General features: G+C 40.1%; 2 protein-coding genes across 2 annotated transcripts in view; one reads left to right on the top strand and one right to left on the bottom strand.

Annotated features, from left to right (window-relative positions):
• Positions 1-5267: 5267 nt before the first annotated feature.
• cartl (cocaine- and amphetamine-regulated transcript-like) lies at positions 5268-7978 on the bottom strand. Its single transcript, XM_004566390.4, has 3 exons — positions 7507-7978; positions 6122-6199; positions 5268-5536 (listed from the first exon to the last, which is right to left on the bottom strand). Exons 1-3 carry the CDS (start codon positions 7762-7764, stop codon positions 5429-5431), a joined length of 444 nt encoding a protein of 147 aa, XP_004566447.3. The 5' UTR covers positions 7765-7978; the 3' UTR covers positions 5268-5428.
• A 6819-nt stretch (positions 7979-14797) lies between these two features.
• Positions 14798-15657, top strand: part of iqgap1 (IQ motif containing GTPase activating protein 1) — a 42674-nt gene continuing 41814 nt past the window's right edge. Inside the window, exon 1 of the mRNA XM_004566364.6 lies at positions 14798-15074. Coding sequence (XP_004566421.1) covers positions 15029-15074 — 46 coding nt within the window. The 5' untranslated portion in view covers positions 14798-15028. The remainder of the gene's footprint in view (positions 15075-15657) is intronic.

Below are 15657 nucleotides of genomic sequence, written 5' to 3'. Positions count from 1 at the left end.
GTAACTCTGAGGTAATGTTAGATACTGATAACATTACGTAGGTCAAAAACTTACATCATCACGAGCACTGCTCCATGTGATCTAGTGATCACTGATCCTGATTCTGATCCTGATCCTGATCCTGATTCTGATCCTGATCCTGATCCTGATCCTGATGGGCTCAGTGAGCACTGTGGTATTTAAGGCTGCCCTGGATTATTATAGCTAATGCAGGGATGTTGTGTATTTCATCTGACAATCTAATCTACACAAATGTAGCCAGTGATCATTAATCATGTAATTCAGATTAAAGTCAGCATGAACACATTTGCTCATTTCTTGCAGGCAGATGCATCTCTTCTGCTCTGTGGCTGCCATTGCTGTAAATGTATGAATTATAACATGAATAAAACTTTCTAAAAAAAGAAAATCCAAGCCAAGTCATCTACATAACATTTTGCAGTTGTTCGTTAGTCCCAGATCTAAAAGCACACGCAGCGATGATGTGTTTCTTACAGACTAAAGACTTTCAACATCACAGACAAAGAATAATAGTGACTTTTATTTCTTTTTATGTTTCATGTGAGTCATTGTAGCAGTTAGTTTATTATCTTTGAATCACGCCATCTAGTCGGGAACGGATCACATTACCTGGGTGGGGAGTGGAAACAACAGCTTTCTGTCTGCTGTAAAACAGCTCTCTCTATTGTGCTTCACAACTGTACAAAAAAAGAGCTTTTTTCATCAAGTTGGCACCACTTTAAGAGAACCCAGGGGAGTCATGAGGCTGGAAGAAACCAGGACAGAGTGAATGTGGTGTAACAGATTTAATGCTGGAAAAAAAACCTTATTTGAAACATCACTGGGGTTGTGACGACAGCAGCCACTGTCCCAGTACAGTCCAGCACACAATAATTTTGGGCAATAGGACACAGATATATAGATTCCTTATCAGGCAGGATGTTGCTTTAATAAGAACTTTAACAATATTTCCAGGTGCTGAAGAGTATAAGGGCACCACAGAGAGCGATGTGAAGTCTGAAAACTACAAACTAAAACAGTGTGTGAAACTGTGAGCTTTCCAGACCTTTTTAGTCCTCCTGCAGGCCAGATTACTACTCCGAGGCTACATTAGGCCCTGCTACTGGTAACGGTGGGCTGTTAGCAGAAGAGAGGGCCTCCTCCGCAGTGATGTCAGAGACATGATACAGTCATACAGAATATCATCACTTCAACTAAACATGGTTCTACAATCTACTGAATCGTGGGGTGTTCTTGGTTTTTCACAGACCCCTGTGAAAACATTTACGTGGCTTACATTTTAAGTCAGTGTGGAAGTACCAAAACATGTGGTTCCTCTAATGAGACTTCAGGCTAATTTTAAAAGGCAGTGCATCTCCCATGTTACATGTTAAAATTCACAGGTAAGGTTGCCTTATTGGGGACACATGGTACACACTGTTTGCAATAATTAAAAACAGAAGCTTTTCATCCACTGTTGATTGACTTGTTTTTTAATGCAGGTTAAATTTCTTCAGCCGTTGGACAGGGGACGCATTACAGGGCTGTTTGTCTGCTATCTCTTCAACAGAAGCAGAGGAAGCCAAAGAACTTTAAATGAGCTCCTCGGTTTTTCATGGCGGATTAGGAGGATGAATGAAAAGCATGTATCTGTTGGCTGCAGGCCACATGTTTGCAGCATTACTGTACATATCTTTGGCGCAGCTGGACAGTGTGCTTTTATTTGTCACAGTTTGTGACTAAATACAGCCAAATATTATGAACACACTACATTTGTTCCAAGCTGTGGTTAAATGTGTCACGCAGCAGGGTGCACAGGCTCTGGAAAGAGCAAGAATAAAAGTTTAGGAAAGGGCAGTTATAAATAAGCATTTATAAATGATGAGCCGTCACGCTGATTTGTTTTTCTTTGGTCTGTTTCCACTTTGGGCTTAATAAGCATGTTGCACTTGGCTCCAGCCCAAGCAGCATCAGCCAGCAGAGGGTCTCCATCAACCTTTAAAGCCACAGTCCTGCAGGAGTCCAGTGCAGGAGCTGTTTAATGGCTCCTGCACTGGAGGGTTAAAAACAAAACATGAAGACAACTGCTTGTAGAAGTTATGTGACACACCCTGTAATACACTGCAGAAATATTCTGCTTCAAATTCTGACTTATTTTATAAATGAATATCTACCAAACAGTATATTAACAATATAATAATAACAATGATCCAGATAGACTGTGTGGAAGAGGCTTCCCCTCGTCAGGAACACAAGTTGTCCTTGTGTCTGCAGCACTATGGGGGGTTTAAGCCTTTTAACTCTTAAAAAAGTAATCGTTGTACCCAATCACTGCAGCTCACAGGCGGAGCCAGTGAAGGGTAAAAGGCTGTACACGGTGTGGACGTTGTGTCAGGCCACATCTCTTACTGAGTCCAGACATTTTCAGTCTCATTGCCACAGGTATCAACTCCAGCTTGTAGCCATGCAGCCGTTGCCAACATGTTTCAAAGAATGTGTTTTTGAATTCTGGCATGGTCCTGTAAGACGGTGCCACCAGTTTGTGAAATTTAGATGTTTCACAGTCGTTTAGGAGCAGCTTAGCCAAGAAGTGACTGATCATATAAAATTATAGAGTTTTGTTGCAGAGGTGTATAGTGCATACAAGTTGCCAACGCTCTGCTGACTCACTAACTGCAGATTTCCAAACACAAAAAGTGTGTGCCTCGAACATCATAGCAGGGTTTCCATTGCCAAACAACTCCTGTAGGTGTAATGTGTAGTTATCTACACAGTGTACTTGGGTGGTGATGCTAATAGAGCAAAAACAAGAGTGAATATTGGGTTTAAAGTAATCATCTGCATTGAAATATGATTCCAGATGATTGATGGTGTTGTTGTGATTCTGCTGGAAATAATGAACATCTTCACTATCATTCTCATTGTCATTGTATATTACAGTTTGTGTTTGTGTGTTTATAGACTTTTTTTTTTTTTACTGATTTAAGTGCTCATTTTCAATTCCCATGAATATTCCCAGAAATATATAAAAACAACAACAAAAGAGCTCTGAGTCAATGGTAACTGCACAGTATGTCGTGCCTGTTATAAGCTGTGGTTACTTAGAAATGGCAGTGTGTGCTACCAACTTTATTCTGGCAACAGTTCGTCTTTTAATCGTCTTCTTTGTTACACGAAGTTAAAACACCTTTAACACACCTGACACTAATGTGAGTCTAAGTTGTATTCTGTTTACATTATACATGCTTCCCTTAGGCAGCATCATTAGAAGACATAGCATAAATTTTCACTGCTATGCAGATGACACCCAGCTCTATCTATCTATGAAGCCAGATAACACACACCAATTAGTTAAACTGCAGGAATGTCTTAAAGACATAAAGACCTGGATGGCCGCTAACTTTCTGCTTCTTAATTCAGATCAAACTGAGGTTATTGTACTCGGCCCCGAAAATCTTAGAAATATGGTATCTAACCAGATTCTTACTCTGGATGGCATTACCTTGGCCTCCAGTAACACTGTGAGGAACCTTGGAGTCATTTTTGACCAGGACATGTCCTTCAATGCACATATTAAACAAATATTCAAAGGAGCTTGCAAAGAAAAGCGTCCGGACTTCTTTAAGTTACTTGAAGACGTTTCACCTCTCATCCGAGAAGTTTCTTCAGTTCTAAGGTCAAATGGTGGAGAGTCCCAGATATAAACCTAGTGGGAGTGACCCCCCACAGAAGGACAAAAGGACCCCCTGATGATCCTCTAATCGCCTGAGCCAACGTGTCGAACTCGGCGTGGGTCCCAATCAGTCAGAGTTTCGGGTGAGTTCATTGTGAAACCTGGCCCCACCTTATCATGCGAATTCCTGAGGTCAGATGGCCCAGGATGTGAGTGGGCGTTAAGGCGTCTGGGAAGGATCTCAAAACTGGATTATAGATGGCAGACAGTTGGTGTCGTAAACCCCCGCCTCTGTTCAAAGATGGTCGCTCACAGTGGACATAGATGGCTTCTTTCACTCCTCTTTCAAACCATCTGTCCTCTCTGTCCAAAATGTGAACATTGGCATCCTTGAAAGGGAGAGAGCAGATTTCTCCTGTATTGGCTTCCCTTCATTGGCTCCCTGTTAAATCCAGAATTCAAAATCCTGCTCCTCACATACAAGGTCTTAAATAATCAGGCCCCATCTTATCTTAATGACCTTGTAGTACCATATCACCCTATTAGAGCACTTCGCTCTCGCTCTGCAGGCCTACTTGTTGTTCCTAGAGTATTTAAAAGTAGAATGGGAGGCAGAGCCTTCAGTTTTCAGGCCCCTCTTCTGTGGAACCAGCTTCCAGTTTAGATTCAGGAGACAGACACTATCTCTACTTTCAAGATTAGGCTTCAAACTTTCCTTTTTGCTAAAGCATATAGTTAGGGCTGGACCAGGTGACCCTGAATCCTCCCTTAATTATGCTGCAATAGACGTAGGCTGCCGGGGATTCCCATGATGCATTGAGTTTTTCCTTTCCAGTCACCTTTCTCCCTCACTATGTATTAATATACCTCTCTGCATTGAATCATATCTGTTATTAACCTCTGTCTCTCTTCCACAGCATGTCTTTATCCTGTCTCTACTTCTCTCACCCCAACCGGTCGCAGCAGATGGCCCCGCCCCTCCCTGAGCCTGGTTCTGCTGGAGGTTTCTTCCTGTTAAAAGGGAGTTTTTCCTTCCCACTGTCACCAAAGTGCTTGCTCATATAGGGGGTCATATGATTGTTGGGTTTTTCTCTGTATCTATTATTATAGGATATACTGTACAATATAAAGCGCCTTGGGGCGACTGTTGTTGTGATTTGACGCTATATAAATAAAACTGAATTGAATTGAAGTTTCTACATAAACAAATAAACCAGCGTGTCAGTACATTATACTTTTAAGGCTTTTCCCAAGTTTGAAACCTCCTACGTATGCATTCTCCACTGGCCCGAAAGGCCTCTGAAACCAGAATAAATGTGTATCGTTACTGGACACACTCCAGCTACATTGAAGAGCTTGAATTTGCACAGTGCTGTCCTTCCAGCTGAGCAAACTTCCTGTGTAGTGTAATGGCTGCAGTGCCAATAAAAACGAATCCAAACAAGCTTTATACAACATGTTCTCATCTCCAATATAAAAACACACAGTAACCTGAATGACAAAGGGCGAGCGACACGGACCAAGAAATAACAAAAAAAACAAATTATATGTTGACGTGTTTATTGAAGATGAAACATTTACATTAAACACAACATATTCAGTACTGTCAGCAGTACAAAATCCATGCTTATCCTCAGGCGACAACTGTTTAACAACAGCTATGACTATAAATGAAAGGGTTGGTTTATGGGAGCTGTGCTGAAGGATGTGTTTGGCATAGCAGAGGTGACAAATTAAAGGAGAGCCCTGGGCGGTTTAGATGCACTTGAGGAGGTAGGAGTTGCAGTTGGCTCCTCTTCCACAGTCGCAGAGCTTCCCGATGCGAGGCCCGTACTTCATGGCACACCGGTTCCCCAACCCGCACTGAGGGGAGCAGGAAGACACAGACTTGTTACTCTGAGCGAGTTTACTTATTTATCTTTGAATGTGGAAACAGCTGCAAAAAGAACTATGAGCTTTCACATCTGTCAGGGAGGATATTTATTTTTTATTCTGTTATTTGCGCACAAAAACTTCATTACTTTGCGAACAGTTATTCAATTTATTTAACAGAAAGAAGAAGATGAATCATTCTTCAGCGCTGTAATTAAATGCCATCCATTACCTCCAGCTGGGCCTGTAGGAAACAGGCTGACTTATTTTGTGTGAGGAGACAGGAGGATTGAAAGCTGTTTGCAGCTTTCCAGTTTCCCTCTCTCAGCTAATTGGAGTTGGGCAGCAGCCTTGATTAGTCTGTAATTGCACTGAATGAAAGAGTGTTGTTGGCATTCCCTTGTTATCTTTTAATTACTGGCAGGTATATTTTCCATACGCTTTAATTAAACAGCAGTGGAGTGATGTACGCAGTACATATTAATGACTCGTCTTACAAGCCGAGACTAAATGACGTCCTTAGAGCCACGGTGCATTAATGTTAAAACCGTGGGGGGGGGGGGGGAGTGACGTTACCAGTGGGATGCTTCCTCTTTTCTCAGGGGAGGAGACTTGATTATGGTTTCTGCCCAGGAGCACGTCCAGTGCCTCTAGCTGCTCAGCACAGAACAACAGAAAAAGTTTGATTTAAATAACATTCATCCACTTTTTGATACTTTTGCACATTTATTCGTGCTCAAACTTTTTAATGAAGCCAGAAGATACACAATAAAAACAAAAGTGTCAAACTAACTGTGATAGAGTGTTAACGCTACACTATGAGCTGTGTTACCCTTTCAGTCAGTTTCACTCAGGTTAGAGTTAAATGTTAAACGTGTTAGCATTTGTAACACTGCACTGTCAGCGTTATTCATGTTAATAACACAATTATGTTACAGAGTTACTACTAAGACTACAGTGAGATAATTTTTTGATACTGTAACTTTATTCCAGCAAACTAAAACATGTCCAGGTTCATTTGAATCATATGAATCATGAATTTATGAGTTTATATGTTTGCAGTTGGAAAAAAAATTAGACACATGACAAAGGATACAAATGCAATTAAATAGAAAGAACGCAATTTACTAAATTTCAACTGAACTCTCTGAAAAGCTGTTCAGCTTTTATAATAAAGCTTTTGTTTATTATGCTTATCATGCCATATGCTAAATGGCAAAACGTTCATAACTAACCACAGCAACAACTTATGATGATAAACAGGCAAAACAGACAAAAGTGACCATTATAATCACCTCTCAGTTTGACGTTATTTACAGCGTGACTATTAATATAACGAGCCGTTGTGCAGTACATGTGTTGATAATTTAATGTAACTTTTTTTTTCTTTCTATTAAAAAAAATACTTCATCATTATTCACGGATCAAAGAAAAACATGGTTCTAATTATTGACAACGTGAGCCATCATTTTGGCCACCAGAAACCACCGAGGGTCAAGTAAATCACACTTAAGTTTCACGAAAAAAAAAACAAACAAAAAAAAACTGTGACGTGCAGCTGCATCCCCACTGAAACCCAAAGACATACAGCAGACAGAAAAGCAGCTGATGTGACAGTTAACAGTTGCTGTCATAGGAAATCCGGGAATATTGCATAAGTCTGCAAACTTTTACTTCTGTTTATTCTGATTGTGTTTAAGCAGCGTGGAAGTGAGAGAATCGCATGCAAATGAAATGCGCTTTATTTGGATCCTACGTGTTTATGTTGATTTGAGTATTTGTGCCTCACAAACAGTTTATACCTCACATGTAGTTTACAGCATCCGTCCAGAATTCTGAGTTTGTACTCAAAACGATATTTTCTTTTCTTAGTTATTTGGCGTCTCTCAGCTTTATCATTAAACTGCTCCCTCCCTCACTGTGGCCTTCCTCCATAAACTCACAGCTCTGCAGATACTCACCAGGTCTCTGTCTACAGCTGCTTCTTGTTTCTTCTCTCCAAAGTCTTCTGCGGAGACTTCCCGTGATGCCTGGCCGTGGCACAGGACGGACAGCAGGCCGACGAGCAGCAGCCCGCGGAGCATCCCGGAGCTATCCATGGTGCTGGTGGCGGTGAAGCGGGAGGGCGGAGGTCCCAGTGGGAGGCAGCAGATTAGAGGCTGAGGAGCACAGTGTCGCAGCAGGTCTACAGGTGACTCTCCCTCCACCCTCCGGACCATGTCCCCTCTTATACCGGTTCACACAGCCCCGCCCGGGAGGCCGCTGCGAGACTACCATACCGGAAAATACTGAAGGGGGGGGGGGGGGGGGGGGGGCAGAAGCACGAGAAGCCCACTCTCCTCCCTCTTTTGGTTAGACCACGAGGAACTCACACATCATGTGTAAACACACACACACGTTTAAATGTCTAGAAACCTCATCCCTCCAGCATCATCCCTGATTACCTGCTTACTTCATTTCCTGTGTGATAAAGGAAGGAGGGATTTTCATTCTGAACGTCTTTGCCCATCAAAATAACTTTTACTGTTGTAGCACCGCCATGTATCACAACGAAGTTATCATTTAGTCACATCAAATTACATCCTGAATAAAATATTCATATTTTAAATATTTATTTTCATATGAATTGTGTTGTAGGGCAGGTACTTATATATAAATATATATTTTAGATTACATCAGAAAACATCACACACAGTTGAGAGAATTACCTTCAACACCACTGTGTGTAAAACTGCCACTTCTGCATTCTTACTTCAAGTCTAACAAACACAAGTAAGAAATTCTTCCTCGGTAAGAAGAGCAGAAGCGTTTTCATGGAGCTGTGGCCTGAAACGGCCCTGGATCAAACTGTTATGGCTGGATTATTTCTCCTTAACTCTTTAGGCAGAGGTGAGCAGTGTTACAGTTTATATCCCTGCTTCCACCCTGCAGAGGCCCTCAGTCTCCTCCCAGTCACCTGTCTGACACACCCACTCCACCTTATCCCAGTTTCTCTACCTGCACCTCACTCATCATTCCTTTGTTTCCTGTAAACTCACCTCTCACCCTTTCAAACATGTTTAGTCGCCTGTCTACCAACCTGACTGCCACCCAGCAAGATCATCTTTTAAATAATAATTTGCGGAGTGCATCAGAGCAGTGACAGTACAAGAAGCAATACAGGCCAAAAGATCCATAACTGTTAGAGGCTGAGAAGCAGAAGCAAAAATGAGAGCCTCTGTGTGTGTGTGTGTGTGTGTGTGTGTGTGTGTGTGTGTGTGTGTGTGTGTGTGTGTGTGTGTGTGTGTGTGTGTGTGTGTGTGAGAGAGAGAGAGAGAGAGAGAGAGAGGGGTTTGGGGTCAATACTATTGAGCGTTTATTTTACATTACACTGACAAAACAAAGACTGGCTCTCTGTACTGATGATACAAGTCGGTGAGAATTACAACCCCACAAATAGCTGCAAGTCATCCTGCTGCAGATGTGACAGCCTGTTAACTGTGAATACTGTAAATGAAGCCATTACTCAGGCTGTTGGCCCCACAGGAAAGATGTGCCCCTGCAGAGTGTAGAACAACACCGATCAGACCCAAACCTTCAGCCCATTGATTTACATTTCTGCTGAGTGTGTGTGTGAGTAGAGAAACAGCTCATCCAGTGTCAGGGGGGCCTTATTGGAGCTCTGCGTCTTTTAGTAAATAGAGCTGTGTAGGTTACAACCTTAGGGCATGGTGATGCCTTACAGCAACAAGGACCTGGGTTTGAATCCACCATCTGACCCAGCACCACCCGGGACTGGCTCCAGCCGCTTTCCTACACCCTGAATAGGATAAGTGGAAAAGAAGGGATCAATTGGAGGAATATTATTTTTTGAGTGCACCATTATTACTAGTTTATTCATGTCCCACCCCCCTTTTTTTTGGGGGGGGGGGGGGGGGGGGGGGGGGGCATAATAAAAGCTTGTTGGAACGTTTGACTGCCTTTTTAAAAAGTTGCTTCAACTCTAAACAAACAAGCTTTTTTATCCATGCTTTGATTTTTCCAGGCCCCCTTTTCCAAAGAAACTTGTCATTGCTGTCCTGGCTGATTTTGGAGAACGAAGACAAACTTGACAGTGATTTCCACGTGTGTTTAAATAAGTATCAGGAATATTTAAGTGTTTCTACAAGGAGGATGACACAAAAGCTATATTTTTGAAGTGTATTTGGCCACAGTCTTAACAAAAATTGTACCATAATGGTTGTTTTCAAGAGACATTTTGACACGTCACAGCAGGACCTGATAACACTGACAGTGGGTATAATAGTGATATTAATCAGGTGTGGGGAAGCTGTATTTATGAAATTCTTTTTTTTTTTTTTTTTTTTATTAACATTTTAGAATCACTATACAATACCATCAACTTCAGCTATCTTTCAGTACATATATATTTTTCTTTTTTTCTATATTTAAACAACTAAAATATCCATACAATAAGAAGAAAAGAAAAAGAAGAAAAGAAAAAGAAGCAAAACAGGAAACAACAAACAACATAAATAAAAAATACATAAGGAAAAAGAAAAAGGAAAGAAAAATAAATAAATAAATATAGGGAGTGTTTTTGTTTCCATTAATGTAACTAATATTTCCTCTAGTCTTCTAGTAGTTAACAAAGTCAAAATCTAAAGCAAAAGCAAAAACTGCCCTGCGTTTTCTAATGTAGTCCATCCATTTCTTCCATCGTGATACAAACAGGTCCCTCTTGTAGTTCACATCTGCTGTCATTTTCTCCATTCTGTAAATGTCCAATGTGATGTTCATCCACATGTTCATAGTTGGGCTCTCTGAAGAAAGCCATTTTTTGTGATGGCTTTTTTGCCAGCTGCCAGTAAAATATTAAACAAGTATTTATCGTTCTTTGTCCATCCTTCTGGCATAAGTCCAAAAAATAGAGTTTTACTTTCCAAAGGTAAATATCTTCCAAATGTCTCTTGTATTGCTGCATGTATTCCCTTCCAATAAGTTTTAATAACATGACAGTCCCAGAAAATATGATAGTGATTGCATTTGTATTTCCACAATTTCTCCAGCAAGAGGGAGGGTTACCTTCATAGTGAGATTTTTGGTGAGGTGTAATAAAATATCTTATCAGGCATTTCCACCCAAATTCCCTCCAGCTCTGTGAGCTGCTACATTTCCATTGATATGCCCATATTGTTGTCCATTCTTCCCCCTCTATCTCCATTCCTCCCTCCATTTCCCATTTTGTTTTGATATACAAGGTTGAGTGTAATTTCATATTTGTTAATCCTTTATAGAGGTCACCTATAATACCTCTATTTTTATTTGAACTATATGCCCTTTTAAATACGTCTAGCAGCTGTTTACTTAATTCAGCCTTAGCTTTTATCGTTTTATTGACAAAATGCCTCATCTGTAGATATCTATAAAAATCCTGTGTTTCTAATGAATATTTATCTTTCATTTTATCAAAACTAATTAGTCTCCCTTCCTCCATTACCATACATAAAGCTGTTAATCCTTTATATGTCCAATCTTTGAATCTGGTGTCCAATTTATTTGGAGCAAAATGTGTGTCATATGCACACCACTTAAGAACTGCTATATCCTCTTCTAGTTTATATTCTTTTATTACTGTTTCCCAAATTTTAAAAGTCAACTTGATCCATGGATTTTCAATAGTTTTTATTAAATTTTGCAAGCTTCTGTCTGCTATAATAGCTTGTATGGGGATGGAAGTCAGACCCTCCTCAATGGCTTTCCATTGAGCATCGTATGAAGGATTACACCAGCATATCATAGGCCTTAATTGTGCTGCCCAATAATATTCCCTAAGAGAAGGTAAGCCCCACCCCCCTTTTCCTTTGTTAAGTTGTAGGGTTTTAAATCTAATTCGGGGCCTAAAGGCATAAAAGAAAAACAACACAGGACATATTGGAGGAAATTAGGAAAACAAGAAATGAAATAAATGATTTGACCACATATGAAATTTAAAAAAATTAATGTTTCTTAAACAAAGGTATTATGAGGGAGGATCAAAAGCAATGAATGTATTAGCCTGGAAACTAAAAAAGAAAATAGCAGATAATACAGTTCACAAAATCAAACATCCAGTGACAAAACTAATAAAAAATAAACCAATAGAAGTTCAGAGTGCATTTGAAACATTTTATAAGACTCTTTATGCTAATAACACAGAGAGTAGTATAGTTGAAATTAACAGTTTTTTAGCTTCTCTTGATTTACCAGTACTGAATGAAGAACAGAATAAAACTTTGATTGAAGATATAACAGAAAAGGAACTAAGAATAGCAATAAGTAAAGTTAAAATAAATAAATCTCCAGGATCAGATGGATATACGTCAGAATGGTACAAGGAGCTAAAAGAAGAATTAATACCAGTGATGCTTCTAACAATGAATTGGATCCTAAAGAAGGCTCAAGTACCTTCTAGCTGGAAAGAAGCGATTATCTCTGCCATCCCAAAAGAAAATAAGGAAAAATTAGAATGTGCGTCATATAGACCAATATCTGTTCTTAATACAGATTACAAGCTGTTTACATCTATCATGACTAGACGACTAGAAAATTTCTTACCTAATCTAATTCATAATGATCAAACAGGTTTTATCCGAGAGCGCCAAATACAAGATAATGTACGACGGACATTACAAAGTATTAATCATATTCAAAAGAATGAAATAGAAGCAATGGTAATCAGTATCGATGCAGAAAAAGCATTCAATTCAGTTAATTGGAACTTTCTTTACCGAGTCTTGCATAGATTTGGCTTTCACAAAAATATAATTAAGACAATACAGGCACTTTATGATAACCCTACGGCAAGGATTAAAATTAATGGCTACCTATGGCTGTGCGTGCTCACCATTATTATTTGCGTTATATCTGGAACCATTGGCTCAATATATAAGACAAAATAAAGAAGTAGAAGGTATTAATATCCATGAAAAGGAGCATAAATTAGCCTGCTATGCAGATGATAGTTTAATATTTTTGGGTCAACCATCAAATTCTTTACCTAAATTAATGCAATCATTTGAATACTTTGGTCGACTATCTGGATATAGGGTTAATATGAGTAAAACACAATTGCTTAAGTACAATTATATTCCATCAGAAGAAATTAAAAATAAGTATCAATTAGCATGGCAAACAGAGTACTTTAAATATCTAGGAGTCATAATACCGAAGGATCTTACAGAACTATTAGAACGAAATTATTTACCAATACAAAAAAAAATTAAGGAAGATATAGCGAGATGGAATCTAATTCCATATTTAAGTTTATATTCGAGAATAGACTCAATTAAAATTAATATTCTTCCTAAATTATTATATTTATTCCAAACATTACCAATAGAAATTAACCAGAAACAGTTTAATGAATGGGATAAAATTTTGTCAAGATACATATGGCAAGGAAAATTTATGAAATTCTTAATTCAGCATGAATATAAATATCTGTTGTTTGTTGTTTGTTATCATTATTATCGTCCACATAACAGAATCTATTCCTAACGGCGTCGACGACATGCTTCAGTCTATCACAATAATACGTTTTAAATACAATTTTATGAAATATTTTAGAAAAAAAATGTAAATGGTTTAACGATAAAGCTTTCATCCTTCTAAAGAAGACTGTGTGTTTGCATCGATTCCTACAAGCTGAGTCCAACTTGTGTCTGCTTTTCACCATCGTTTGATTGGAACTGTAACTCAACAAAAGCTCTGAGCTCCAGCGAGTCGTGTGTGTGTGCACCATGGGCCTCGTTTTTCAGTGAATGTATCGGCCACCGAAACTCAAAAGTCTGCTGCTGACAGCGGCCTCTCAGGGGAGGCTTACTGCACTGCTGGAAAACCCCTTTAAATTTAGTAACAGAGAAAAATGAGTCAGCAGCTGACCTTGTAGTTATGCACAAAGAAGGAATTATAAGAAGGCTTGTTGTTCTGTGGTTTATTAATAAGAGTTATCGCTCTGCTCTGCACTAACGTAACACTTCTATCATGTCTGCTCACAATGACATTTAACTAAAATTGCTCACATAAGAAGATCTTTACTTTAAGTGCCAGCTTGCGACTGATAAGTGGACTTGAATTTCCATAGAAACAGTATAACTGCAAGTTTGTTTGTTTGTTTGTTTTTTGTTTTTTTTTTAATCTGATAACTGTTTTAGCCAATTAGCCTGTGAGACTTTATACAAACATGTATTTTATCTTATTATATAGATAGGTAGATATGGTGGTTAGCACTGTTGCCTCACAGTAAAAAGATCCTGGTTTGAACCGTCCAGAGTCTTTTTACGTCTTTGCACATTTTAAAATCCAAACTTATTAAAACGTGACTATTATGGATCAAGCTACCCAGAAGTATTTCAGTCATTAAAATCATCTCCCCTGCAACATTAAAGTAACACACATATATAAATATATTTTAGAGTGCCTCACAATTACCACATGTTTGCACTCAAACCAAGGGTCCAAATACTTTGTGAAACAATGTGAATTCAAAGGAATGTTTAAACTCGTGTGCAGTGCCACAGACGCACTCCTGCAGCCTGATAATAAAGTATTTATAACATTATACATACATAAAAAGAACAAATACATTTGTCACAAACCTAATATTTCACTGTGGTTTTTCCCTTTTGGTGAAAGACAGAAAAAGATTCTAGCGGTTGTGCACATTCGCCAACCATTTTTATCATTGTCATTCTGATTGTATTTGGTATGTTATTCTAGTTTATCTTATTTTATTCTATGGGGGGGGGGGGGGGGGGGGTTTTCTTAATTTTTGCTGCTCTTAACTTTGCACTGTCCACTTTCTGCTGTGAACAAACAAATTTCCCACGTGTGGCACTAATAAAGGTTTATCTTATCTTATTGTGTCTATTACTCCAGCTTTCTACTGTAAATACATCGTTATCCCAGTAACTGAAAGTCACAGCATCCTTCCCCCCCCCCCCAGTGTTTGTTGCAGATGAACACTTGGGTCAAATCCGCATTAACACATGCTGACTTATATGTACTGCCCATGATTACAGGTTGGACGGGAAGGTTCTTGGAAAATGCAACATTTTGTCATGTCATTGCGATTTCCCCGGTCCCCTGGGGTCCCCGGACCTCCGCTTGGGAACCTCCCTGCACTATCCCGCCTTCGAGTGGACGGCAGGGGGCGCTGCGCCTGCAGCTTGGCCGGCCCCAGGCTGCTAAACCGTGTTTCCTGAAACGCATACTTCAGGATTATGAAGAACACACCCAGTGACATCAGTGAGGTTTGAAGAAGAAGAAGAAAAAAAAGCTCGCAACTCAAACTGTGCAGAGGAGGAACAAGAGGGCCGAAAGGTCCTGTGCGCTTTTCTTTCGGCTCTTTCTCGGCGTGTTGCTCTTTTCAAAGTTCTGTTGAGTTTGGGACTGAAGTTGCGCTTCAACTTTTCTTCGTGACTGCAGTGGAGCGCAGAGAGTCGCGTTTCTCGACAGAGGAGGATGTCAACTTCAGAGGAGGGAGACGGGCCCCGGCCCAGATATGGCTGTAAGTTATGCGCTTTCCCCCCGTGCTCACCTTGAGATGCCAGGCAGGAAGGCTTCCTTTAACCGCACACAGCCCCGGACCACAGTGGACACTGCGCTCACGCAAGACTCCTCCAAAAGTCCCGAAACAGACGTTGTATGTTAGTAGAAAGCGCTCACGGCGAGCTTGGCTCTTTATTTCTGACGGCATGATACAGCCTAATCATGACTTCCGCGTTTTAATAGCAAGGCATCGTAGAGCGGGGAAGCAGTTTCCCCGACTTTTTCCTTCTTAAATGCCGCTTTACGTCCAAGTTAGTTCGTACGTGGACGTGGGATGGGGACTGGACCTGGTGGAAACGGGACAGACGGCGATAGTCCAAAGTTTTGCGTCCTCGCACACATGAAGCGAACAGCTACCAACTTAACAACCACCGCCCATAAACTCAGACCTTTTGAGGCAACGTGTGGTGATTGCACTGTGACACTTTATCCACGTAGTGTGGAAAATGTGAAGTGGTTTGCTTAGCCGATGGTATGTCATTTATGAGTGGATACCAAACCTGGTTCCAAACAGGAGGCCGTTTCTGAAGTCTTAGCCCCGT

Source organism: Maylandia zebra, linkage group LG1, assembly GCF_041146795.1.
Source record: "Maylandia zebra isolate NMK-2024a linkage group LG1, Mzebra_GT3a, whole genome shotgun sequence".
In the NCBI taxonomy this organism is placed as follows: Eukaryota; Metazoa; Chordata; class Actinopteri; order Cichliformes; family Cichlidae; genus Maylandia; species Maylandia zebra.
The sequence above is the reverse complement of the archived record's forward strand: the minus strand, read 5'-3'. Positions and strand labels throughout refer to the sequence as shown.